Genomic DNA, 27291 nt, shown 5'->3' with positions numbered 1-27291 from the left:
TATAATTTAAGCCTTCCTAGTTTATGGCTTTAGTGGCTTCTGCTCCGGGTAAGTAGTTCTTGGCTGTCACTCCCTGTATTCGCTTCTCTCTCCAGATTTTAGAGTGGGGAATTGCCCTCTAACCGCAGTTCTAGATGAGCCTGAAATGTGTTAATTTAGTTTCTTCAGAGATAATTTACAAGCTTGTTATGTTGGAGCTAAAACTGAAAAGTCCCTTTAATTTCTAATCTTTAAGCACAGATATTGCTGTACAAGATGGGTTCAAGTTAGAATAGTACAAACTAAGTCAAGTTCTCATGTTAACTATTTTTTTTTTTTAGTTTGGATTTGATTTCTGAACGTTATCTCTAAAATCAATGTTTGACTAATTTTTCTGATCCATTTCTGTTGGTTGAGTGCCGCGCTGTGAAGCTGCCCGCAGCCTCTGCAGCGCCATCCGATCCCCGGCCGCCGGGGAGGGTCCAACCAAAGGAAAAAAAAAAAAAGACTTCAGTTTCTAACTTGCCAATAAAATTAACCAGACCAACCTGCTGCCATCATCTACCCACTGTGTAATCGGTACCTGGACCAGGTACTACAAAGCAAAATGAAATCCATGTGGCTAAGCTTACTTTCAGAGTTTATCAAGAGTTGGGGGTGAGGGGTAGGTGGTGAGACTAAGGGTCCTGGGAGCACACACTACCCACTGTGCCCACAGTTACCCAGCAAGGGGAATGGTGACCTTGTCTCTACCGAGAATCAGGGCAGTCATCACCCTAGCAGGACAGGCACTGAGGGCTCAGATAATCTGTGCTTGGCAAGTGACTTTGGCCCCATGCACTAGACTGGAGCTTGTGTGTGTCTCTGCAGTTTGCACAGGCCTCGACCTGATTCCCAGCCACACCCACACCGGAGTTTAGCAGCTAAGGAAAAGCTTGCGCTCGAATGGCTTGCCTCAGGACCTAAGATTTGAACCTACCGCCTGTCTCCTTTGGGCCTATAGGGAGCAGCCGCTCCAACAGCCCCCTAAGAAGCTCAATGCTGATTAGATCTTGTTGCATCCAATGGGGGGGCCGCGCACAGTGCAGGGGTGCGCCCAGGCTGCCGTTGCCGGGAAACCGCGTACACTCTGCGAGCTCGGCCTCTGGTTCCCGCTGAGAAGTGGTGGCTGCGGGAGGGTTTTCGTCTGCCAGAATGGTGAGCCGCTCCTGGGTCAAAAATTACTTATGTGTTAACTTAATTGTAGTTTAGAGCCTGTTTCTTAAAAAGGACTTGAAGTGCCTAAGCTGAAATGAAGTGGGGCGCTTGCGTTTGCTTTTAGAGGCCTCGCGGGCTGGGACTGAAGGGTCTTCAGTCTTTTGCCTTTCCCCCACCCACGCTGTATGAATCTACTCGGTAAGCATGTTTTGCGTGTTTTTGGAAATTTGGATAAAGAGTAAGAACCTCTGAGCAAACCGTATAAAAAGTCCAGGAAAGAGCGAATGAGTAAGTAGCAATAGACAGTGCGATTCCGAATCTTAGTGGGAAAACCGCTTCAGGCCAGCGCTTCCCGGCCTCAGGGGAAGGGCTGGGGTAATGAGGGGAAGAGGAACTTCTGTGCAGTGGTAAAGAGCTAAGTCTGTACCTCTCATGCCTTTGACTGCAAGTCCTGCTGTTGTCAAAATCACAGAAGTTTTTGTTATGGAATGGCATTAAATGGTACTTAGAATTTAATGATAATTCTAATAGGTGGGATAGGGACATTAAGATACTATTACATTAGAAAATATATTTATAAGATGCATGCCTTTGACTCCAAGTACTGCTGTTGATTAGCTGATGAATCTTGGGTACGGTTGCTTTTATTTTTTTATGCTGGTTGCATGAGATGGGAGTAATAATGGTACCTACCTTCATTGGTATCTCAGTACTTTTTAAATCTACCACATTTATGGTTTTTTTTTTTTATGGTACATATTTCTCTCAATTTAATAAGGAAGTAAAATTCCCTTTATCACTGTTTGCTTTATATCTTTGTATCATTTGTTACTTGGTCTTGGATCAATATATTATTAAAATTAGATTTTGGAATACTAAAATATGCATGCTCTTTTTGCATTATAGGCTTCCAGAAGGAGAGTTCTGAGTATCACTGAAAGACACCAGAAATTAGTAGATGAACACTACAACAAAAAATTGCATGTTGATGCCTTAAAAAAGATAGAGAAGCAAGTCAGGGGTGAAATCGTGCATAATGAAAATGATGACCGAGTTGAGCGCAAGAGATTCCTCAGATTATTACAGAACCAACAATTTGAGTTGGATATGGAAGAGGCCATTCAAAAGGTAAGTTTTACTATTCATTCTCATTATTTTTTTCCTTCATTTTCTCCTTAAAAATGATGAGTGCCAAATGTTAATACTGGAATTGAGCAGAGAGACAATAGCATCAGCAAAGTTTGCCTCATTGTATGTCAGCCCAGTGATGAAGAGCTGGGTTTTTGAATCCTTAATATCAGCTGTGAAACCTTGGATAAGTTGCTTTTAGTTTTTATTATTTATAACAGGGGAATACTACTACTTCATAGGATTGTTTTAAAAATGAATGAGTAAATATGTACAAAGTCCTTGGAAGAGTGCCTGTAACAGAAAAAGTACTCAGGTTTATTTTTCATAAATGTGAAATTCAAACTTACTAACTTCTATAGTTTAGTCATATAAATACAATTATATTGCTTTCCATAAAATTCTAAATACAAAAATTTAAGAATTTTTTAAAATTTACTTAGATTAACCAAGGAGAAACGGTTATTAAATTGTAGAAAATGAACACCTAGGTTTTAGGTATGAACTTTCTCATATTTATTTTAGAAGTATTGCCTTGAAGAATTTAGGCACTGTATATAATTCCTAAAATATGGGGATAATTTATTAAAAATTTCTGAGTAGTTTAGGTGATAAGACTGATAGAAAAGGGAAACCAATAAAAAAATGAGTTCTCATAAATGTGAGGAGGCTGTTTTGATATTTCAGTTATCTTTTGAGTGGCTACTATATGTTCAACATTTTATAGGGTATTGTATGAAATGTCAAAAGCAAGTTTTAAAAATGGAACAGAGAGGGCCTCCCTGGTGGTGCAAGGGGAGCCTATGAAGCTGTTCACAGCCACTGCTGCACGAGTTCCATCCCGGCCAGCCAGGCAGCTACCCACATGGCACAGCAGACCTCTCCTGTCTCACCCACTGCTCCCCTCAGCAGTGTACTTCAGTCAATCTGCCTGTTCTGCTCCCCACTCTGTCTCTGGTGAATCCTCTCATCTCCCCACAGCTCTGGCCTGTATCTCAGTTCTTGTATGCATAAATAAATAAATCTTTAAAAAAATGCAACAGAGAGATATGAATACCTAGACAGGATTTTTTTTATTCTTGAGCCAGAAGATGTGGGGGTTAGATTTTTTTTCTTCCCTTAATTTTAAAGAAAATCACACATATCAACTCTCTTCTGCATGTCAATAAGCATCTTATAAATATATTTTCTAATGTAATAGTATCTTAATGTCCCTATCCCACCTATTAGAATTATCATAAAATTCTAAGTACCATTTAATGCCATTCCATAATAAAAACTTCTGTGATTTTTGACAAAAATCTGCTTTCAAAGTTGATTTGTTTTAATCAAAATCCAAATAAGGTTTACATAGTCTGTTAGTTGCCTCTTAGTTTAAAGCAGTCTCTCCATTTATTTACCTTCATGTTTTTAATGTGTTGAACTGAGGCCAGTTGTTTTATGCGATACCCCACAGTCTGAATTTATCTGTTTGCTTCCTTATTTGTTACTTTAGTTTATCCCACTAGCTCTTGTATTTTCTTTAAAAGGAAATTAGCAGTAAAGCTATGATTAGACTTACGTACACCTTTTTTTGACAAGTATTGCATAGGTGATGCTGGCCTTGATAGTGAAGTGTAACTGCAGGTATATGATGTGTGGTGTTATTCTGCTTTTAATGACGTTAATGTCCATGAGTGGATTGTAAGCAGCCTAGATCCTCCATTGTAAAGATCCCTAGCAAACCTTCCATGCTTCATATAGGGAGTACATGATATTAATGTGCCCTGTTTTGTTATTAAACTCAATCACTTGGTTAAGGTGTTATTTACCAGGATTTGCCTCTGTAATATTTAAAATGAAGTTATTTTAGAATTATTTTACACTTTGTAAATACTAAATACTTTGAGAGACACTTTGAGACTATCCAAGTATGCTGCTTCTGTTTAATTTTTGTCCACTAATGTTGAAATTCAGTGGTGAATCTTGCCTTCAGCAGTTACTACTTTCAGATACTAATGGTTATCTTCTATTTGCCTCATATCTTTTATTTACTTATTGGATTTTTTTCTGTAAGAGTTGTCCTCTCCCATATATTTACTTCTTTATATCAGTGTAGATTCATTAATGAATTATAATCAAAATAATGGTATAAACAATACTTAATTTTGTTGTTCAGTTCCAATTTTGATCTTTCTCGGGGTGTCTGCTGTGCCCTTCTTACATGATCTAGCTTGTTTTGTTGCATTCTCTTGCTTTCTGGTTCCACAAGATTTCCAGGCTCAGCTTATTATTTCCTTGCCTTGAAATCAGCCAATTTTCTTAAGGAGATTTGGTTACTTTTATTGGAGAACTGTACTTAAAAACCAAGCTCTGAATGATAAGGCATGCTCATTATTACTGGGATTTTACAGTTTTACTTTTAGACAGAAAGAACTAGAACTAAAAGTACACTCACCAGTGCATTCACACACATCTGCATTTACTTTTGCGTTTATCTGCATGCATTTATTTTTTTATTTTTTAAATAAATTTTATTTTTATATTCCCCATACAATTGCAACCCCCTTATTTTGACCCCAATCCCTCCCCTCCCAACCCCACATAGTGTCTCTGGTTCATAGTTTTTTGTTGATTTTGATTTTCACTTTCTTATAGTTACTCATTTTCCTGGTCCCTTATTTAAGTTTTCTAGATTCCTGCTATGAGTGAGACCATCCGGTATTTTTCTTTTTCTTTCTGGCTTATTTCACTGAGCATGATCCCTTCCAGCGCCATCCATGTTGCTGCAAATTGCATGTGTTTATCTTTTTTGAATGCTGAGTAATACTCCATGGTGTATATGTACCACATCTTCTTGATCCAGTCATCTATTTTTGGGCATTTGGGTTGTTTCCAAAGCTTAGCTATTGTAAATAGTGCTGCTATAAACATAGGGGTGCAGGTGCTCTTTGGAATTAATGTTTCTCTGTCCTTTGGGTAAATACCTAGGATTGGAATTGCTGGATCATATGGAAGCTCTATGTTTAGTAGGTCCAGAAATCTCCACACAGCTCTCCATAGTGGTTGGACCAGTCTGCACTCCCACCAACAGTGCAGAAGAGTTCCTTTTTCTCCACACCCTCGCCAACATTTGTTGTTGCTAGTTTTTGTTAATATGTGCAGTCATTTCTACACTGGTGTGAGAAGCAGCCGGGGATCGGGCGCTGCATTCGCAACCCAGCGCTCAACCACTGCGCCACTAGTTGTTGCTAGTTTTTTTAATATGTGCCATTCTCACTGGTGTGAGATGGTATCTCATGGTAGTTTTGATTTGCATTTCCCTGATGACAAGTGATGTTGAACATTTTTTCATATGCCTGTTGGCCATTTGCATTTCCTCTTCAGAGAAGTTTCTTTTTAGCTCTTCTGCCCATTTTTTGACTGGATTATTTTCTTTGTTGTTGTTGAGTCTCGTCAGCTCTTTGTAGATTTTTGTGATCAGTCCTTTATCATTAGTGTTGTGTGCAAAAATGTTCTCCCAGTTGGTGGGGTTTCTCTTCGTTTTTGTTATTGTCTCTTTTGCTGTGCAGAAGCTCTTTAATTTGATGTAGTCCCAGCTGTTTATCTTTGCCGTCACTATCACTGCTTTGGGTGATGTGTCTGTAAAGATGTCTTTGATGTGCATATCACCTAATGTTTCGCCTATATTTCCTTCCATGTATTTTATGGTTTCAGGTCTTATGTCTAGTTCTTTAATCCATTTTGAGCTGATTTTTGTGTATGGTGTGAGGTAGTGGTCAAGCTTCATTCTTTTATCTGCATGCATTTATTAATAAAAAACCAGTCTACCTTGGTACCACTCAGTACAGTTTAGCACCACAGGGGTCATGTTAGCCTTTCCCCATTCCATATGTATAACTTTCTCCAACAAAAGGGAAGCTGGCTTTCATTTTCTACAATATATTATTTATTGATTGTTTCAACCCCAGGATACAAATAAAGTAGTTTCTGAATTGCTAACCTTCCCCCATGAATAACAAATTAGTTACTACAATATAGATTTGGGTAAGTTGTTTTTCACTTTACCCTTATAATACCTATTCAAACATTGTTTTCCAAGGTCACTTACATCCACCACTTCCTAAACACCTTTATAGTCATATGTGATTGATTTTTAATACATGTAATATGGCATAGTGTCCATTCCATTGACTGCTAACAATTATGGGGCTCCTTTTTGAAGTGATGAAAATGTTCTGGAATGTTGAAAACTTAAGTCCACATAAAAACCTGCATAGGGAGGTTTATAATTGATAAAACTTGGAAGCAACCAAGATGTTCAATAGGTGAATGTAGAAATAATTCAAATGCTAGGGTATCTTTTGATGATATAAAAGGAAATGAGCCATCACATAATGAAAAGACATGAAGGTACCTTAAATATATATTGCTCAGTGAAATAAACCAATCTGAAAAGGCAACATATAGTATGATTCAAACTCTTTGATATTCTGGAAAAGGTAAAACTATAGAGACAATAAAAAGATCTATGGTCTCAAGGGATTGAAGAGCAGGAGGGCTGAAAAGGTAGAATAGGATTTTGAGGGGAATAAAACTATTCTGTACACTGTAATGGTAGATACATGTGAAAAACCATAGAATGGATTAGTCAAATAAGTTTGTCAAATCCCATAGACTATACAACAGCAAAGCGTAGATCCTGATGTAAGCGATGGACTTGGGTGATAGTGATGTTGGTGTAGGTTCATTGATAACAAATGTACTTCTTTGGTGTCGGTTGCTGATTGTGAGAGAAGCGGTGCATGTGGTGGGTGCAGGGAGCACAGTGTATACGGGAACTCTTTCCTTTCTCCTCAATTTTGCTTAAACCTAAAACTGCTCCAAAGAACAAAAAATAGTCCATTTAAAATTTTAAAAATCTGGAACTAGGTAGGGGTGATGGTTGTACATTGTGACTATACTTAAAAACCACTGAGTTTATATTGTGACATTTCAATTTAAATATAGATTATTCCAAGAACATCATATAAATGGAATCAAACAATACTACCCTTTAGAGATTGATTGTTTTCACTGAACATAATTTGTACAGATCCATCTAGGTCATTTCTTCTTTCCTCCTTTTTTATTGCTGAGTTATATTCCATGGTATGGATGTGCTATTTATTTGACCATTTATCTGGTGAAGGATGTGTGCATATTTCAATATTGGCTATTTTAAATAATATGCTGTGAACATTTGGATACAAGTTTTTAAATAAATGGTGTTTCCATATCTCTGGTATTTTCATTAATGACTTGAGATTGTAGTTGAGTTGTAAGGTAATTGCTGTTAGCTTTATAACAGTTTCCCTAGTGTTATCATTTTTACATTTCCACCCAGCATTTTGTGAGGCAGTTTCTCACCAGCACTTGGTTATGCCACTATTTATTTTAGCCACCCTATTAGGTGATGCAGTGACATACTACTGTAGTTTTAACTTGAATTTTCTGATGATAATATTAATTAAGGCTACCATTTTACCTGAAATGTACAAAAGAAAAACAAATGAATATATCCCAGGGAAGCAAAAGGCCAAATTCAAAACATGGGACATATGTTCTGTTTTCTACAATAAATCAGTGGCAGGGGGGTGGAGGAAGTTTGTTTTAGAGAATAAACGAGCCTGGAGAGAAATAACATGATGCAATAGGTATACTTTGAGACAATTGGAGAAACATGAATATGGACAAGATATTACTAAAGAATGATTGATTATTTAGACACACTGATGGCATGATTGTTAGAGAAGAATAAAATCTTCCTGGGTAGAGATCATTACTGACTTATTTACATGATAATGGCATATTTTGGATCTGTTTTAAAATACTCGAGCAAACAACAAAAAGTGAGAGTGGAGTGGAAGAGTGGAGAAGAGATTGCCAAAATAGGTGTAACTGTTGAAGATGAGTGATGGCCATCTGAGGGGTATTTTAATATTTAGATTTTAGTGATTTGGGTGGTATCTGATATTTTTCATAAGTGATCAAAAAATGCTTATTGAAATAACACCTGGTATTTTAAAATAAAACAATTTCTGTTACTCTGAAGGCATTTTCTGTTACAACAAATTCAACCTTGATGGAAAAAATATAATTTTGGAGGACAAATAACTTTTTTTTTTTATTCAGGCAGAAGAAAACAAAAGACTGAAGAAACTCCAGCTTGAACAAGAAGAAAAATTGGCTATGGAATTGGCAAAACTAAAACATGAAAGTCTAAAGGATGAAAAGATGAGGCAACAAGTAAGAGAGAACAGGTATTGTGGTTTCTACAAATTTCACTTACTACTTTAAACTTGTATGAAATAGTTAGCACCTGATTTTTTTTAATATCATTGTACACAGTTAATATTTTGCCTAGAAATACTGCTTTAAATTCTATATTCATTTCACAAAAATTGTATATGGAATAGGTTAATATTTAAGGTAAAAATAAACATTGACTCTTTCCTCTTAACATGTTTAGAATGACCTTTTATAAATAAACTTACAGAAGCCTACTCTTAAAATCTTTGGTGATAACTAACTTAATTTTATACCCTAGGTAAATTACCTACAGTATTTCTAGAAAGTGGTCACTTGTGGTTCAGCACTTCTAGTGACTAATAGGAACTTAATATTTCATTCAGTCCTGACTTTTTAAAAATTTTTTGAGCCTCTACTATAATTGCTTCATTTTGCAATTTTGTGTTATTACAGGTTACATTGAGGAAGAAAATTTACATCAAAATATTGCATAAACTCAATATAATTGAGTGAGAATGCTAACCTTTAAAAAATTTTAATCTTTAAAAAAATTTTTTTTAATGAAGTACCATTGTTTTATACCCTTGTTAATATTTTGACAGTATAGGATTTCTTCCTCAGGTGTGGTCATCATAGTACTCCCACCACCATGAACACCCATAGTCCTTCACCATAGTCCATTGCACTTAGCCCCTAGCCCCCTTTATTCATTCATCTATCGATGATGGACACTTGTTTCCATATCTTGGTTGTTGTAAAAGTAATGCTGTAATGAACATGGATGTGAACATATCTTCTGATATGTGAATAAGTTTCTTTTGGAACAAATATCCAGAAGTTGAATTGCTGGTCATATGATAGTTTCATGTTTAAGTTTTTAAGGAACCTTTAAACTACTTTCCATTGTGTCTGCATCGATTAACATTCCTGCCAACAGTGCTCAAGAATGTTCTTTTCTCTACATCCCTGCCAATACTAGTTATTCTTGTTTGTTTTTATTTTAATGAAAACTGCTCTCACAAATGTGGTGTTGATGCTGAACATCCTTTCATATACCTGTGAGCCATCAAAAGATACCTAGAGCCTACTTAGACAATCCTATTTTTAAAGAATTTCACCCCTATTTCAAAATTAATTTCCCTGTAACTTTCTATCATTTATCTCATTTCTGATTTAAAAAAACCCCAACAATAACAAATAAACTTAGTTCTTTAGGACATCCTTTCATATTTATGAATTCACTAAATATTGGGCTGTCGGAAAAGTCATGATATATTTTTGCTTGAAAAATAGAGAAAATAACATCAAGACTTTCTGAAAACCCCATATTTTCTTGTTAGCTAAATGTCCCTCATTCCTTCATTTGTTTCTTATATAACATGGTTTCAAGCTTCTTCACCATTTTGGTTCTCCTTTTGATGTTTCCTAAAAAAAAATAAATAAATAAATTCTGCCACCACAATTATTCATAATACAGCAGGATAATGCTTAGTACCCCTAAAATGGTACTATTAGCCACATTTTTCTAGTCTGCTTCTTAATGGTAGCTAAGATTGAATTATGTTTTAGGGACAGCTATATCCCCCTGCTGATGACAACTCAAGGCTAACTAAATGCTCCTCTACTTCTGTAATTGAATATACTGAAATTTTACTTTGATAGTTGTAACACTTTGGGAGCAAGCCTTCTGGAGACAATTATGACTGATGGCTAAGCCTCAGTGTTTGAGCATCACGAAATTATATATGTTTGGCAAATGTATCTAGATATACATTTTTCTGAGTCCACAACTTTTATCAAATTGTTTAGGGTATTACTATTATTTGAAAAGATTTAGAATTACGCTAACTTCATATTGCCATAGTCTCAAACTATGTTTTTTGGACCTTAATTCTTCAGTCATGTTAGCTACCATTCACGGTTTTATGTTATCTGTAAATGAAATAAATATTTCAACATCTTTGTTTAATTCATTGACATAAGAGTGAAATAGAGGAGCTTTCCACTTCAGTTATTATAAATTAGGTGCTTCAGATAAATGCTGCCTCTGAGAAAAGAATGTCTAGAGAAAGTATAAAAATAAGATCTGCCAGAGTGGTAAGAAAGCCTGGCATTTGTAGCTGCATTTCCTCTGAACGTTTCTGCTGATTCCTTAAGTAAGGCTGTGAGTTCAGAAGTTAACAGTGCTTATAGCCAGTACGCTTATGGTAAGGTGTAAACAATATGCTTATGATTTGTGCACTTTATCATATTTTACTTGACCAATACAGAATTTAACTAGATTTTATTAGTTATAAACAGATGATGATGTAATGTGTGAACAGGTTAGTAGAAAATGTTTAGAATAAAGCATGGAGAGACAAAATGATTGGAAAATATGGAATATAATGTTAGAGATGAGGGCTATAGTCAAAAATTCTAACAGATGTATAATTCTAGTACTGGAAGCAGAAATGAAAGGATGATGCAGAAGCAGTATTTGAATAGATAAGAATTTCCAGTATTTGAATAGATAAGAATTTCCTAATCACAGGCTAAAACATGATGGTGACAACTGCACCTTAACTTATCCTAACTGACCATTTCAAATCCAACAATAGAGGAAATCTTAAAAAACCACAAAAGCAGCCCAAAAGGCGTTACTTTGAAAGGAGCAACAATAACAAGTATGACTGCATTTTGAATAGCAACAGAAGTTGAGATGAAAAAAAGCCCATCTATAATTATATACCTTGTGAAGATTTTCTTTAAAGTTAAGTCATTCAATTGAGAACTCTTTCAAATAGTGTGCTCCCTCCCAACATGTCAAAACTGCTAGTTTTTTAATAAAGCAAGGTAAAATTTTTGACTGTCATGCAGAAATGAACCATTTTTCTGATCAGTGTATTCATTTGCAAATTGGCAGGTCTAAATTCAGGTTTAAATAATTAATAAATAATTCAGACCTAAATAATTAAAATTCATCCATATTAATATTGGCTCCATAAAACTAAGAGATACATGTTTAAAACCAGGGTAAATTTTTGAAAATAATTGAGTTCAAAACTCACTAGACTCTTTAGTTGATGTTGAACATATTTTTTTAACCCAAGAAAATATTTAAGTCAATTTTATCACTGCTTTTAATTACTATTGGGAAACTGCCTATTTTTGGAAACTATAGTATAGCTCTTAGCAACTAATCACAATGGCAAAACTGATTATAATTTATAATTATTTACCATTATAATTGTAAAATTGTATATTATTAGCAACTGTATATTTATTATAGTTCATATATAGCTTTATGAAAGCAAAAACAAGCACCTCACATAATTTGATTTGTTCAATACAAAGTAGCTCAGAGGCAAAGATAGTCTTTGTTTATTAAATGTATAACCAGTTTTTTGCAGATTCCAGTAGTTATTTTCTAGACTGACAGTCAAGATGTTAATAAAGTCGGTGACATGGATTTAAAAGTGTCAGTATTTTCAGAAAAACAAAGAATTGATCACTAGTAACCTTGAACAAGCAATTCTTTAGGTGGAAGAATGAAAATCATCCCAGTATTAATTTCAGGAAGATAAATTTCAGTCATGTTAGCTACCATTCATTATTTTGTTATCTGTAAATGAAATAAATATTTCAACATCTTTGCTTAATTCACTGACATAAGAGTGAAATAGAGGAGCTTTCCACTTCAGTTATTATACATTAGGTGAAATTTGAAGATGTAACTCATTCTTTGTGCCTGCTGGGATTTTAATATATGTGTGTGTGTGTGTGTGTGTGTATGTATGTGTATATATATATACAAAGTGCTAAAAATATAGAAAACTAAAGCAGAAAACGATAGGAAGAAAATGCAAGGAGTTACAGTAGTCAAGTATTTTATTGTAAAAAATAATGGACAGTTTTTTTAGAGTTGAACAAACATGTTGTGGTTGCTGTATTGAAAAATTGAAAATGAATATATAATTACATTAATACAGGAGAAAATGTGATGAATCTAATGAATCTAAAAAAGTTGTGCAGAAAAGAGTTACCATAACAGCCCTGAGTCTGACAGCCTTGGAAAATAATATTTAGGAGTTTGCTCCTTGAAAGTTGGGTTTTAGGAAGGTTCTTAACACTATCATGAGCGCCCAAACTGGGAAAACAGCATGGTTTATGCTGAACTCCTCTTTCCCTTCTAGGAGTCTGGAAATTTGGTAGATGCTAGGCAGAGTGCCCGTGTGACAGACCCCTCATAATCACCTTGCACTACCAATGTCCAAGGCTCCAGTGTGTCCACACCTCCACCAACATTTTTTTTTTTTTTTTTAAATAGAGGCATGCTTTATTTATTTATTTTATTTGTTTGTTTGTTTTGTTTATACATGCACTGGGTACAGTCAGAAGCGCGGGAGGGTGAGAGAATTCACCAGAGCCAGAGTGGGGAGCAGAGCAGGCAGAAGGACCGAAGTACACTGCTGAGGGGAGCAGCGGGCGGCAGGAGAGGTCTGCGCGCCACGTGGGATCCTCCTCCGGTGGCCAGGAAGCAGCCGGGGATCGAACCAGCGCCACAGAGGCCGCGGGCAGCTTCGCAACCCAGCGCTCAACCGCTGCGCCACCGGGGAGGCCCACCACCAACACTTTAAAAATTTTTACTTTTATGAAAAATGTGTATCATTGTGATTCTGATGGGCATTTCCCTAATGACTAATGATGTTAAGTATGTCTTGCGTGTGCTTATTCTCCATTGTTTCTTTTGAGGGAATCTGTAAGGGCTTTTGAATTTGAATTGGGTTCTACATCCTTTGTTGTTGAGTTGTAGGGATCCTTTCTATATTCTGAATATTAAATCTTGCTAAGTAACTTGCTTAGATATAAAACTCCTCCACTATAACTTTTCTTTTAGCTTGATAATATTAGCTGGACAGAAATTTTAACCAGTATTGATAAAGCATCTTCTGTGACCCAGGTCCTAGCAAAAATATTTTAAGTGATGATTACTTAAAAGGGTTGTTTTGTCCAGAAAAATAATTACAATGTCCCATTTCACATGCATTCTGATTTTGCTTTGGATTAAGAGAGGAAAGTATTTTTTTCAAAATACTTAAAAAATAATGTCTTACCATTAAAATTTTTAATTTCATTTATTTTTAAAGAAAACGTGATCCTCAAATTAATTTTTTTCCAACAGTTTTGAAATCAGAGAACTGGAGAAGAAATTAAAAGCAGCTTATATGAATAAAGAAAGGGCAGCTCAGATTGCTGAAAAGGATGTCATTAAATATGAACAAATGGTAATCATGTTTGTGATTATGTTCTCTATTTTTAGCTTCATTTAGAAAACTAAAATTAGAGCAATGTTTTGAAAATTGTTAAATACTCTAAAAAATTTATGCTGTTAGGTTTCTCAAATACATTTACACTTTATAGATTATTTAAGGTATAGGAAATTATGGCTTATGTAATACTGGGTCTTCTTAAATATCAGAGCCTTTCAAAGTTGAAATTAAGTTGCTGCTTAGAATGCACAGCTATATTCGAGTAATTTTAGCATTCTTTACACTCTTTGACAAACCAGTACAGTCCAAGTTACTACCATGATCAGTATATTTTATATTAATTTTCTTATTTTTAAAATGTTTCTAAAAGTGATATTTTATAATGCTACATAGGAAACTTTCCTGTTTTATAAGCAGCATTCTTCTTTTCTATTTTATCCCCTTTCTAACTCCTGGCACATATGGTCAACTTCAGGACAAGAGTCACTCAGGGAAAAGTGTCTCAGACACACCAACAGCATTATGCTGTACAGTATAAAGCAGGACTTACTGAAGTAACACTTAAAGAGCTGGGTGTATGTCGTTACTTGTGCTCTCATTACACTGAGAGGTTAGACACACATGAAAGTTCCAATTGGATTCTTAGTCTTTGACGGTCTTCTCTCATTTTTTGATATTAAAGCATTTTGGTGACAGAATTCACTCTTCTACATCCCTTTCAAAGATGATTTATGGCTATTAAAAAAAAGAGAGAAGTTGGCTAGAATACCATGGATTAAAAAAAAAAAACGAGTTGCAGAACAATCAAGTTGGAGAATAATACGTATCACAGATCATTTGAATTTTTTTAAAAAAACCTGTACAGATACTTATGTGTATATATATATATATATATATATATAAACATGTATTTATATGCACAAGTGAACATAGCCACACACAGTACCCCACCATGAGAAGAGTAATATCAAAATGCTGAAAGAGTACAGTACAGCAAAGGCATCAAATAAGAATATTGACCAGAGTGCATGTGTTAGGATAGAAAGTCTGGAGGGGGTTACACAGAGAGCTGTTAATAGTGATAACCTTGGATGTGGGAGGGGAGTGTGAGGAGACTTTAATTACTACAGATGTAGTTCTGTTCTACCCTTTCAAAATTAAAGTGGAACATAAACAATCTACTGTTGGACCAGTAGTTTGCAATTTTAATTATCCTGATAATTGAGGTTATTAAAGGAAGTTTTAGATATTTTACTCTGACTCCTAAAAACACTGCTATTTTTGATTAAAATTGACCCACAAAAAGTTAAAGTCAAATACTCCTAGGGGGAATAGGTGTTAGGATATCTAGGTTCTGGTTTTGGCTGCACCTTCATTTTCTTATCTGAAATGAGAACAATATACATCCATAAGTATGTGGTAATCTGTTCATAAATGTTTTTGTAATTTCATATTTTTTCTAAAGAACCTAGTACAATGTGTTACGAAAACAAGCAAAGAAAAACTTGATCAGATCATATTATCAGTGTATGTGTTAAAGGCATCAATTAGATCAGGAATGGTTTTCAGAAATTTGGCATTTGTACTTTAGTCTGTTTCTTTTCTATGCCTGATATTGCTAATCATTCTAGCATTTAGGATGTGATCAAAATGGTTAAGGGTAATTTTCAGATTGCCTCAATATCTCAATATATTTAAATTTTTAAAAAGATTTATTTATGCAAGAACTGGGATACAGGCCAGAGGCACAGGAGGGTGAGAGAATTCACCAGAGACAGAGCAGGGAGCAGAACAGGCAGATGACCGAATTACACTGCTGAGGGGAGCAGCGGGTGAGACAGGAGTTCTGCCTTGCCATGTGGGAATCTCCCTGGCCAGCCAGGAATCGAACCAGCACTGCAGAGGCTGTGGACAGCTTCACAGCGCTGCACTCAACCTGCTGGGCCACCGGGGAGGCCCTAAAGTAGTGCTTTTCAATGTGTTCTTGAAGGACTGCCAATGGAGTGAGGCTCTTGTGTAATCAAAAGGTTGAGTTTTAAATAGGTAGTTGAGTATGGATCATTACTTTTTTTTTTTTCAACTTTTTTAAATGAGATTTTTTTTTAAGATTTTATTTATTTATACAAGAGCTGGGGTACAGGCCAGAGATGCAGGAGGGTGAGAGAATTCACCAGAGACAAAGCAGGGAGCAGAACAGGCAGACTGAAGTACAATGCTGAGGGAAGCAGCAGGAGAGGCAGGAGAAGTCTGTTCCCTGGCCGCCCGGGAATCGAACCTGTGCTGCAGAGGCTGCGGACAGCTTCACAGCGCTGTGCTCAAACCGCTGCACCACCAGGGAGGCTCTAATTTAAAATTTATTTTAAAAATGATTTCGGAATGCTCAAATCAAGGCATTTACCCTTCAGGAAGCAATACTGTAACTCAGGGAATGCCTTAAATAAGTGAATTAAAAATTATAGAAAAGAGGTACAGCGACATATGCCACCCATTTAAGTTAAAAATAATTACAAAGAACCTTTAATAAATGAGAAAGGGCAGACTTGAAAGTCAGTGGTAGGAAAGAAAATTCAGGCTGGGGCAACAGAGCTGCTCACACCTATTTAATAGCACACCTGTATGAAAACGTACCATCCTTACTCTGAGATGCAGCTGACACAAAATGGAATAAAATTGTAGAAATTGCCTCCATCAAGTTTTAAATAGGAAAAAAAAGATGACTGCTGATCTGGCAGTTAACATAGTTAAGATTTAATAAAGATTTCTACTTTTACTTACTGTTTTCCAAATGTGGAGTTACTATCTTCATCACATATTACCTTAGGGAGCTCCTGAAGTAATAGAAAAGCCTCTTTAGGGTTTGATTCATTCTTTAAGCCCTTTAAGTGGTAGTGACTTTCCTTTGCTTTTCACCAGACAGGTGAAAATATTTTATGTAACAGACTTTATAATATACAATTACATATTCAAAAATATTCTGATATACTGCGCTCCTATGTGAAAATGGAAAGATGAATTTTGTTACAATTCCAGAAACGTGATGCTGAAATAGCCAAAACCATGATGGAAGAACAAGAGCGAGTAATAAAGGAAGAGAATGCAGCAGAGGACAGACGAAATAAAGTGAAGGCACAGTACTATCTTGACTTAGAGAAGCAACTTGAAGAACAAGAAAGAAAAAAGCAGGAAGCTTATGAGCAGTTGCTGAAAGAAAAACTCATGATTGATGAAATTGTTAGAAAAATCTATGAGGAAGATCAATTGTAAGTTTATCCCAACTTTCTTACATGTCTAAATAGGTATATGAAATTAATTTAGGCTTCTTGGGAAGAAGTGAAACACCTAAACATTACCTGACACATAGTTAGCCCTCAGTAGATGTTATGATCACATAACAAATGATTTCATTAGCATGGTAATTATCAGATAATGTTTAGCACGTGACTGAGTGACTAAACCCTTGTTTCATATGCCCATGTATGTTAGAGGACTTGTTTTTGATGAATTTCCTTGTCAGACAGTTGAAGTGTAGAGTATTCTGAAAGTTAGGTAGACAGGTTGTAGTCTTTGAAATGAGATGCGTGACACTTCAAAGATTAGAGAAGAGGCACAAGTGGTAATTGGAGAAAAGTCATACCTGTTATTATATGATGTGGTACGTATTTTAGTGTTGTATGAGTGAATAAACAAGCAGAAAAATAGGAAAAAGCACCTTTCCCCTTTACTGACTAAAAGAAATGACACTTTCTGATTATTTCTGTTACTATAAAACGCTACTGTTTCTTAGGGAAAGACAACAGAAGTTGGAAAAAATGAATGCAACTCGGAAGTATATAGAAGAGTTTCAGAGAGAGCAGGCTCTCTGGAGAGAAAAAAAACGTGAGGAAATGGAAGAAGAAAACAGGAAGATCCTCGAGTTTGCCAACATGCAGCAACAAAGAGAAGACGACCGCATGGCCAAAGTTCAAGAAAGTGAAGAAAAAAGGATACAGCTTCAGAATATAGTAATTGAATAACCACTTTTTTTTTTATTTATATTTTACATCTTTTTTTCATTTTTTTCTTTAGTGTTTGCTTTTCTCAGGAGTAGTCCCCATAGTTTCCACCACCAGTTCACCCGTGCACCATCTCCATAGGCCCTTGTGCTCTTCCCGCCCTCTTTTTGACCCCTCTCCCTCCCCCTCCCCTGCAGAATGTCTGATTTATAGTTGTCTATTTTTGGTTTTGTTTTGTTTGACTAACCACTTATTTAGCACTGCAGAAATCCTGAACTGTGTGTGTTGTGGTTTTTTTTTTTTTTTTTTTTTTAATAGCTGACTCAGAAATTAGAAGAAATGCTGCGGCAACGTGAAGATTTGGAACAAGTGCGACAAGAATTATACCAGGAAGAACAAGCTGAAATACATAAGAAGAAACTAAAAGTAAGTTTCGGAAGTTTCGGAAGTATTAACCTAGAGAATAATAATTTGAGATGAACCCAGACATTTAAACAGACTGACATTAATAATTTCACTATATGGAAATGGTGTAAACATTGTAATGACGAGAAATTTTCAGGCTGGATTTAAAAAAAAAGCTAGATCCAGGCAGCATTCATAAAGTTCATAAAAAACATGATGCAACTATGTTGTGTAAAAGAAACACAATTTAAATATGAAGACACATGTAGTTTAAAAGCAGAAAGATATATTGATACTATACAAATACTAAATCAGAAGCAAACTGGAGTGGAACTCGTGATAATAGGGCAAATTCATCTCGAGGATATAATAGTGCTAGAGGTGTATGAACCTACATTAAGCTTTCAAATACATGAAGCTGAACTATTAAAAGCAAAAAGAGAAGGACAAATCCAAAATTACAGTTGAAGATTTCAGAGATTTTAAAAGATTTATAACTATGCTGTATATTTTCCTCATTAATAGACTGTATAACTTAACCGTAAAATCACAGGTTGTAGTGTAAAACAATAACAAAGTTGACCTCAAGTTAAAATGATTTGCAGCTTTATTAAAACACATTTAGCATATCTGTATGATTCCATTTCTGGGATCTGTTTTTTTTTGTATTTATGTGTGGCCCCCTCCACCAATCCCATACAGTTTTGATAACTGAGGCCACTTAGTAAGTCTTTGATTGTTTTAGTTCTTCTGGTTTCTTTGTCTTTCCATATAAATTATAGCATTATACTGATTCTATCTACAAATAGTACTTTGATGATAGGAATTGCATTAAATCTGAGCATCAATTTTGGGAGAATTGACACATTGAATCTTCCATTTCATGAACACATTGACTATTTAGATCATCTTTGAATTTTTCATCATATTGTTTTCAGAATACAAATCCTATGTTTTGTTAGATTTATATCTAAGGTTTTTTTTTTTTTTGGAGCAATTATAAATGGAATTTGTTTTAATTTCAGTGTCTATATACTCATTGCTAGCAAACTGACATTTATCTTGTATCTCATGGCTTTGTTGAATTTGCATTTTTTTCTATAGTCATGAATATACAAATATGATCAGTTTTAGTTCACCTTATATTGCCCATTTCACTGTCTACCCCTATGTTAAGGATGATGAGAATAGACCTAAGCTTTCTGTATTGCCTGTCTTAACATTTTTACTAAGTTGAAGCCCATCCCTATTTTTCAGGTTTATTTTTAAATGAAAGGGTATTAAATTTTGTCGAGTCCTTTTTCTATGTCTATTGATATGATCATGTGGTTTTTCTTAAGCATGGTGAATTGACTTGATATTTTGAGAATGGAACCAGTTTTGCATCATTAGAATCAACCCCACTTGGTCTTGGTATAATTTAATACATTGCTGGAATCTGTTTTCTAAAATTTCATTTAGAATTTTTAATGTGCATGTTCAGGAAAAATATTAAATTTTAGTTTTCTTCTTATACTAGTGTGAGGATAATAAATAACCTTAAGTATCTCCTTTCAGAGTAAAACTCAAACTAAGATACCTCGGAATTTCTTGTTCAGAGTTGTTTTATAGCAAATTATTTCAAAAAAGCAAATATTTATAGCAAAATATTTCAAATTATTTAGATAAGGGATCTAAAATCTCATGGATTTTAGAACTTAAAAGAAAGGAAGATTATGCAGTTTACATTTTATATCTACATAATCCCAATTCAGCCATATCTAAGGAATACATGAACACTTTTCTTGTTGAAGAAATACAATGAATGATGTTTTATCTTGCCAAACACTTCCAGATGTTTTCACCATTGTATTAAACTAAAATTTATATGGGAGATGGATGCCAGGAAATGTCAATTTCAAGTCATTATAAAATTTCTGTGTGCAAAGTATGGTAAGCTCTGAGGATTCCAAACCTGAGACAGTATCTCTGCCTTCTTTTAATGTCTGTATATGGTAGCTAAGCACAAACTATGTATTATAAAAACACTACGTGCCCAGTATCCCAAAGATACTCTTCACCCTTTTTGGTGAAGAGATAAGGCATGTACATATGAGATAAATGGTGGAACAAATAAATGGTATAAGGCCAAAAAGAGATAAATGAGGTAGATCTCCTAGAAAAGACTTTATGAAAAGTCTTTTTTAAAGGGGGTTGGAGAGAAGTGAAGAGATTGAATACTCAATCACTGAATCTTTATAGCTGATACTGCAGACTCTCTTAAAACCTATACCAACCCTTTTTAAAAACATTTTTGTCTTGTAAAGGCAAGTTAAAATTATATTTCATTTCTTTTAGATAGAATTCTTCATATAACCTGGTTTAATTCCAACAGCCTTCTCCCCCATTCAAAGGTATGAACATGGAAGAGAGCCACATGAGATGGCAGCCACATGCAGCATGAGCACGTCTTTGGGGATAGCTTGGGTAGAGCCAGAATGACATTTGAGCACTGGGATGGCAGCTACATTTCCTGGTCCTCCCGATGATCTGTAGTTAACCCCTTCTAGTTTGCGTTACTTTGAAGAGTCCTGACCATACAGTTTGATGTCAGGGAAATATTATGAATGCTTTTAGGATACTGGACTACTTGGCATTTGTGTCAGAATTGAGCAACATTGGTGAAAGAATTTGAAATTTACATCACTCCTAATTAAAAGCAAAAACAGTAAAATGTTATTGATAGAATATGTGTTAATCAGGGGTGATTACGGTAAAATTATTTTTTGGTTATGCTTGAAATTTTTCATAAATGTTGCAGAAAAGTACTTTACTCCAAGTAAATCTGAATTTCCCTGAAAATTTGATCATCATTGCAAGATTAATGTTCTGAAAAATATTTAAGTGATTTGAGCAAGTTTCAGGGAAGCCTGAAAAGATAATTAGTTGGTACAAATTTCAGACCAGTTTTTATAAATTTAGGTGTGCAAAATAATTTTAAAGTCAGCTTTTTCCAACGTAGTTAGGTATTCTGAGTACAGAAACAAGATGGTAAACATATACAAATTAAGATTCCAAAATATCCTGGTAGCCAATTTGTTTTAAAGGATGGGGCAAAGTGTTATCTTCAAAAGGATTACGTTTTCAGTTTTATTTCATATTGTAACACTTAACCAAATTATCCCATTCTTTTATATATCTGCTAAAGAGAAAGTTACTGAATTAACTTTTCTATGTATTACCGTTTAGGAAGAAGCAGAAGAGAAATTGAGAAAACAAAAAGAGATGAAGCAAGACTTTATTGACCAAATGGCAGTGAAGGAAATAGTACTCCAGGCTGCAAAGGAGGAAGAGGAGGTCTTCAGGAAAGCAATGCTAGCCAAACTTGCTGAGGATGATCGAATAGAATTAATGAATGCTCAGAAACAAAGAATGAAGCAACTCGAACACAGGAGGGCTGTGGAAAAACTGATTGAAGAGCGTCGCAACCAATTCCTTGCTGACAAAGTAAGAGATATTTTCTGGGTTTTTTTTTTTTGTTATTATCATTGAACAGTAATCAGCACATCTATTCACCTACTAAACATTTACATGAGAACCTTTTTATTTGCCAAATGTTATATGTCTGTCTACTAATCATACTATATATTTATATATATCTGTAGAGAAAATATTGCTTATTTCTATGTGTTAGAGATTGATTAGAATAATTACGGAAATCCTGATAAAAGAGCCATGATGTCAGCTCTAGAGGCTTTTTATCATAATAGAATCTTTAACAAGTGGAGAAAATAGTAACCTAAGAGTGAGGTGATGAAGACCTAGACTGGAACAAGTTAAAGGAACAATGAAAAGAGTTTATTATTTAAAGTTTTTTTTTTTTTTTAAATTGACCATACAGGCTAAAGTAGGAGGAGGAGTTAGAATAACTCAAAGGTTTCAATTATGAGAAACTTGAATACAAATGCTGTCATGTTTTGAGTTGGAGCAAAGATATATAATTTCAGCTTTAGTTGAGTTTGAAATAGAAATGCAAGTTGAAAATACCCTCAAGACAGTAAAATAGAAGAGCAAAGCTTAGGTTAAGTTTTCTTTAGAAATGCAGAGAGGCTCAAGCTGATTCCTCCAAAGAATATAACAGGAAACAGTCAAATGGCCAGGGACTGAGTTTTGGAGAACATTCTGACTAAGGAGGTAAAAGGAAAATCATGACCACAAGGTCAAGGAATGGTCAGAAAGATGAAACCATCTGGATGACTGAGATCAGCTGTCTTTTGCTGTTGCATAAAATGTTAGGTTACTTAGGGTTCAACTTTTGGCTCTTCTGTTTTTATTCAACTCATGCCATAGTTCTGTTGCCATATTTCCAAATGCCTAAAGGACATATTAGAAACCTAAATTCTCACAAGTTTTGTAAAAGTGAACAGAAGTTTTTCAATTTCTGTAGCCTGAATCTTGGTTAAAGATAGCATATTCACTCAGTCACCTAAGCCTATTACCTTTACCTTGTAAAAATCATTCCTGTATTTTTTCCCTTTCCTATCTAATAATTTTTAGTCCTATTGATTCCACATCAGCAATAATGCTTAAATCTTTTTTTTCATAGCTTAGTTCAGACATTCAGTACCATTACTGTGGACTACTGAAATGGTCTTCTAGCTGGTCTCCTTGTGACTCGAGTTCATCTGACACCAGTTACTATGCTTAAAAAGAAAAACCAACTCATGTTCTCCTTAAACCAAGTAGATTACTACAGCACAGAATTCTAACCCCTTAGCATTGATATAAGCCAATTATATGTAGAATTACATATAAAGCACCTAGCATTTTGCCTGGCTAATTGGTTATGTACTTTAATAAATGTAATCAATAAGGTGATTAACAGTGTCAGAACACAGTAATCAAGGATGTTAAAAGGCTTTCCAATTTGATCTAGAAGGCTTTGAATATGCATGTGTGGCTGACTTTAACTATAGACCATAATAATCAGTCTGAAAAGTTAGCAAGACAACTATAAATAAAACTTTAAAATATAGGACTTTTAATTTGCATAATTTTAAATTGTTACTGTTTCCAATATGAAGCTTTAAGTGTCAGCAAGATTGGGTCACATTGTAATTTTGAGCCAAGGGTTAAGGCTGGGTTTTCATGATCATGAAAGGCATTAATGCATTCCATTTACAATTCTATAGTTTTTAAGTCTGTTTAGATTTCAGAGATAGTTTTATGAAATGGAATATCTCTAACAATTCAAAAAAGGTATGAAAAACAGTTTCTCTCAACTATTTACCCTAACTTTCATTATTTTAAAAAGATAATGTGGTCTATAGGTTCCTAAGGAAAAGCCTATATACTACCTAAATTAGACCGCACATACATAATCAGATAAATCTAACAGGTGAGCTTTCCTCTCAACATGACACTTGCTTATTTTCCCCTAATAAAAACTTAGTCATGTGTGATCACAACGGGACTAAGGAAGTATTACAAAAAAAATTTCAAGTACAATGATTCCATGTTAGAGTCTATTACCTTATTTTAGAGAAAATGAGATCAACTCAACCCTTTGATTCAATAGCAAGATGAATGACACTGTAAATCTTTCTGCAGTTAGCTCTCAATGCTACTGTTGATTTTGTTAAAACAAATACATCTAATGATATTAAACAAGATATTCTCATGAGAAGTCATTCCATGTTTAAGTGGCAATGGATATGGCTGAAATCTCCCATCTTCTGTAACTTTGAAGAGCTATGAGGTAATACAGAAGAGCTTGACTCCCATTGTAGTAAAGACAAATACCCTTTCTGATCTAAATGACTTTAATAAGAATTGTCTGAAGAAATAATGACTTGGTTATTTCAAAGTTTAGCATCAATATTACTTAAAAGTAATCCTTTACAAGAATTTAACCAATTTCTGCCTTTAGCATTCTTCCCTATCCAATAGAATGATTTGGATACAATTCCATAAAAGTTCATTTAAGCCTGAGAACTTTTCAAAGCTACAGAATTCTTCCATATTTGATGGCACATAATTTTGGTGATTATAAAAGCATATTTACAAGTCCTTTCTGTATGAAGCCTGTGCTTGAAAAAAAATGAAATTTTTATCTTTTACATATATCCAATTTTACTTTCTTTTGATCTTACACTTAAAATTATCTTCAGTGCCTGGTTTATGGTAAGCACTCAATTTGTTGACTTAAGCAGGAAATCACTTCTTTGATTATTTCTTCCCTTAGTAATGAAGGTGTTTTCCTGAAAGCATGTACTGACCTACCTAGAATCCCAGTCATAACTCTTGTCCTTGTAACTTTAAAGGAAGAGACTGTGAAAGATAGATATGTGAATAATATACACAACATATATACATTACCATCTTTTGACGTTAGTGTCCATAAATAGTTCATCAATTATCTAATTCATTGCAAGTATAATTTTATTTGAAAACTACTTAAAACAGTCACAAAATTCATCTTTTATTTATATTTAAAGCAACATGAAATAGAAGAATGGCAGTTGCAGCAAAGAAGACAAGGATGTATTAATGCAATTATTGAAGAAGAAAGAGTAAAGCTTCTCAAAGAACATGCTACAAAATTACTAGGATATCTCCCCAAAGTAAGTGATATTTAATTCAAGGTATAACCTTTATGACCTCTAGTGTGGGAAAAAAATGGTATTAGGAATTCAAAGATTCTGGCTTTTGTTAGGCAACAAGTGGAATTTTGTCCTGTTTATTATATTAGATAGGAGTTTGACTTGGCAAATCCTTAGTTTATATATATTTACTGATTTTAACTTTCAGAGATTCTTTTCCCCTTTCAGTCTAGGTGCTCTAGAACTAACTGAAGCAATTGTGATACTTTGTACACAAGAAAATTCTGTAATTGGTAATACCAACAACAGTCCCATACTTGAACTAAATCTGAGACAGATCTGCTGTCCAATAGGAGAAAAGATTGTTATAACTAACTAGGTAGAAGTAACTTTGGTTTAGAAAGTACTTTAAGAAATAGCAAGCTTTCACATATGAAATAATGAGTTTCATAGGCCCTTTTAGCATCTGGACTTAAGTAAATAAGATTTCCATCCTAATGTAAAAATTGTGCCATTTGGTAATTCAATCAGAAAAATTGAGTGTAATTTTGTGTTCAATCCAGTGGTAAGGAGAAGCAATTCTGAGTAATTACCTGACCACAGGATCTTATAATCTACTTGGTAGACAGAATATGGAATATGTTGATGACAAAAATGATATCTGAACCCCAAGAATCTCCCAGAATATATTTTTTTGTAAGGAAATAATTATGGAAGCAGGGGCGGGACCTAATAAGCCTGCTATCTTTAAATGACCTAAAGTGTCCTTTTGGATACTTTATATCCTTTTAGATTACAAGAGAAGTAAATATTTAATTTTGCTGTAGGGAGTCTTTTACCTATACTAGAAAGGAAAAGTAAAAGAGCTAAATGTTAAGTGGCTAAACTCTTTAAAGCTAGATTCATTCTAACAAGATTGAATGTTTGCTAAATAACCCTAGAACTATGAGGCAAGAGCCAGTCCCATGTATCAGTCTAGCAAAGCTCAGTCTTTTTGACTCGCACCTTCCTCAGATATTGCAGGACTATTTCAAGACAGCACACAGTATACATTACATTTCTTCCCATTCTGCCAATCCAAGCAGTAATGCTTACAGTAGTACAAAGAGCCCAGATTCCTATTACAGGTTCCTATACTGGAGCTCATAAATCAGGAAATTGTTATTGAGTTCCATTAACTTGGAGATAGTTTTATAAATTGCTATCTATATTTGTTAGTTTGCAAGCATTTAATTAAATAGTCTGGCTTTCAAATTAATGCAAAAAACATTTTGCTTGTAGGGAGTATTCAAAAAACAGGATGATATTGATATGCTCGGTGAAGAATTTCAGAAAGCCTATCAGAAAAGGCGCGAAAATTGTGAAGAGAAGTGATACCAACGTTTGGTAAAACTTGGATTCTTTTTCATGTTACCAGTAGATGTCAGTGTAACTTTTGTTTTACTGTTCAGTAATATTAAGACTCCATCATCATATTAGGATTTTCTAAAACATCTCTATTGGAAATATAAAAAGTGTTTTCTGATAAATTAGCAACAAAACTGCTTTTGATTATATTGTTTTTGTACTGGTAATCTGAAAAGCTGAATTTTCACACCTACCAGATTACAGTATTTCATGTATATAAAATTCAGGCTAAAACCCAAGAGACTAACTTCACACTCACCTGCTGTCCAGAAGTTTCTTTCTTCATCCCCTTTCCTCAAGACAGCATTTATCCTGATTAACAGAGCAGTTCACCTTGGGCTACAGTTAGTTCTATGTGTTTTCTTCACTGATTTGGCCAAGGAAATAAATATTTAGAATTTGGGTTTAAAATATCTTTCTGTGTAGTATAAAAAAGAGTAAATTCAAAGACCTTTATTACCTATAGTGCATAACATAAAATATTTACTATTCAAGTGCAGTTAAAAGGGGGCTAGTAGAGCATAAGGACAGAAGTCAAAAGAAGTTCTAACAAGGAACTTTTTGGATATTATCAAAGTTACAAAGACTAAAGTAGATCACCTAGGAATTTCCCCATTCAAGTGCCTTCATAAATTCCTCTTCAGTGAAAGACAGCATCTTGGCAGCTTCAATATGCATCTGTTTTTTAAAAAAACAGTATTTTATAATTTAGTATTGAGTGAAAACATAGGAAACTTGTAAAGATGTATTCAATTGTAAGCACTGTTGTAAGAATGTATAGTCCAATAACCATATTTGAAATGTTAAATGTACTCATAGGTCAACCTATCGAAGACTATTTGTCCAGTGATAGTATTGAACCAACCTACTTTTGAGAGAACAATTCAATGATACTGTAATAACCTTGAAAACAGGAAAGTGGCAGAGCCACCAATGCATGTTCTTACCATCAGATGATGTGTGTCAAAAAGGGAATTGCAATGTTTTGGAATCTGTTTTCTCTCAAGGTTTCAAGAGGCAAACCAATCCTCTAAAATAAATTCTTGCATATACTTTCCTTACCAGTTTTATTTAGACTCA

The 27291-nt window shown here is 34.6% G+C and overlaps 2 protein-coding genes across 6 annotated transcripts in view; one reads left to right on the top strand and one right to left on the bottom strand.

The window, feature by feature from the left end:
• The first annotated feature begins 1085 nt into the window (after positions 1 to 1085).
• Positions 1086 to 27291, top strand: MNS1 (meiosis specific nuclear structural 1). The gene is made up of 10 exons (XM_037502550.2): positions 1086 to 1176; positions 2083 to 2304; positions 8458 to 8585; positions 13739 to 13841; positions 16857 to 17086; positions 17611 to 17827; positions 18137 to 18244; positions 21452 to 21709; positions 24700 to 24825; positions 26086 to 27291. Exons 1-10 carry the CDS (start codon positions 1174 to 1176, stop codon positions 26176 to 26178), a joined length of 1488 nt encoding a protein of 495 aa, XP_037358447.1. The 5' UTR covers positions 1086 to 1173; the 3' UTR covers positions 26179 to 27291.
• Positions 24643 to 27291, bottom strand: part of TEX9 (testis expressed 9) — a 72733-nt gene continuing 70084 nt past the window's right edge. For 2 of the 5 annotated variants that reach the window (XM_054701741.1, XM_054701745.1), the window contains exon 6: positions 24643 to 26889. In XM_054701741.1, the coding sequence (XP_054557716.1) occupies positions 26812 to 26889 (78 nt within the window). In that variant the 3' untranslated portion in view covers positions 24643 to 26811. The remainder of the gene's footprint in view (positions 26890 to 27291) is intronic. The other 3 variants (XM_054701739.1, XM_037502549.2, XM_054701737.1) reach the window with 3 other exon arrangements.

The sequence above is a fragment of the Talpa occidentalis genome, unplaced genomic scaffold, assembly GCF_014898055.3.
Source record: "Talpa occidentalis isolate TD23 unplaced genomic scaffold, MPIMG_talOcc4v2.1 talOcc4.11, whole genome shotgun sequence".
NCBI classification, from domain to species: Eukaryota; Metazoa; Chordata; class Mammalia; order Eulipotyphla; family Talpidae; genus Talpa; species Talpa occidentalis.
The sequence above is the reverse complement of the archived record's forward strand: the minus strand, read 5'-3'. Positions and strand labels throughout refer to the sequence as shown.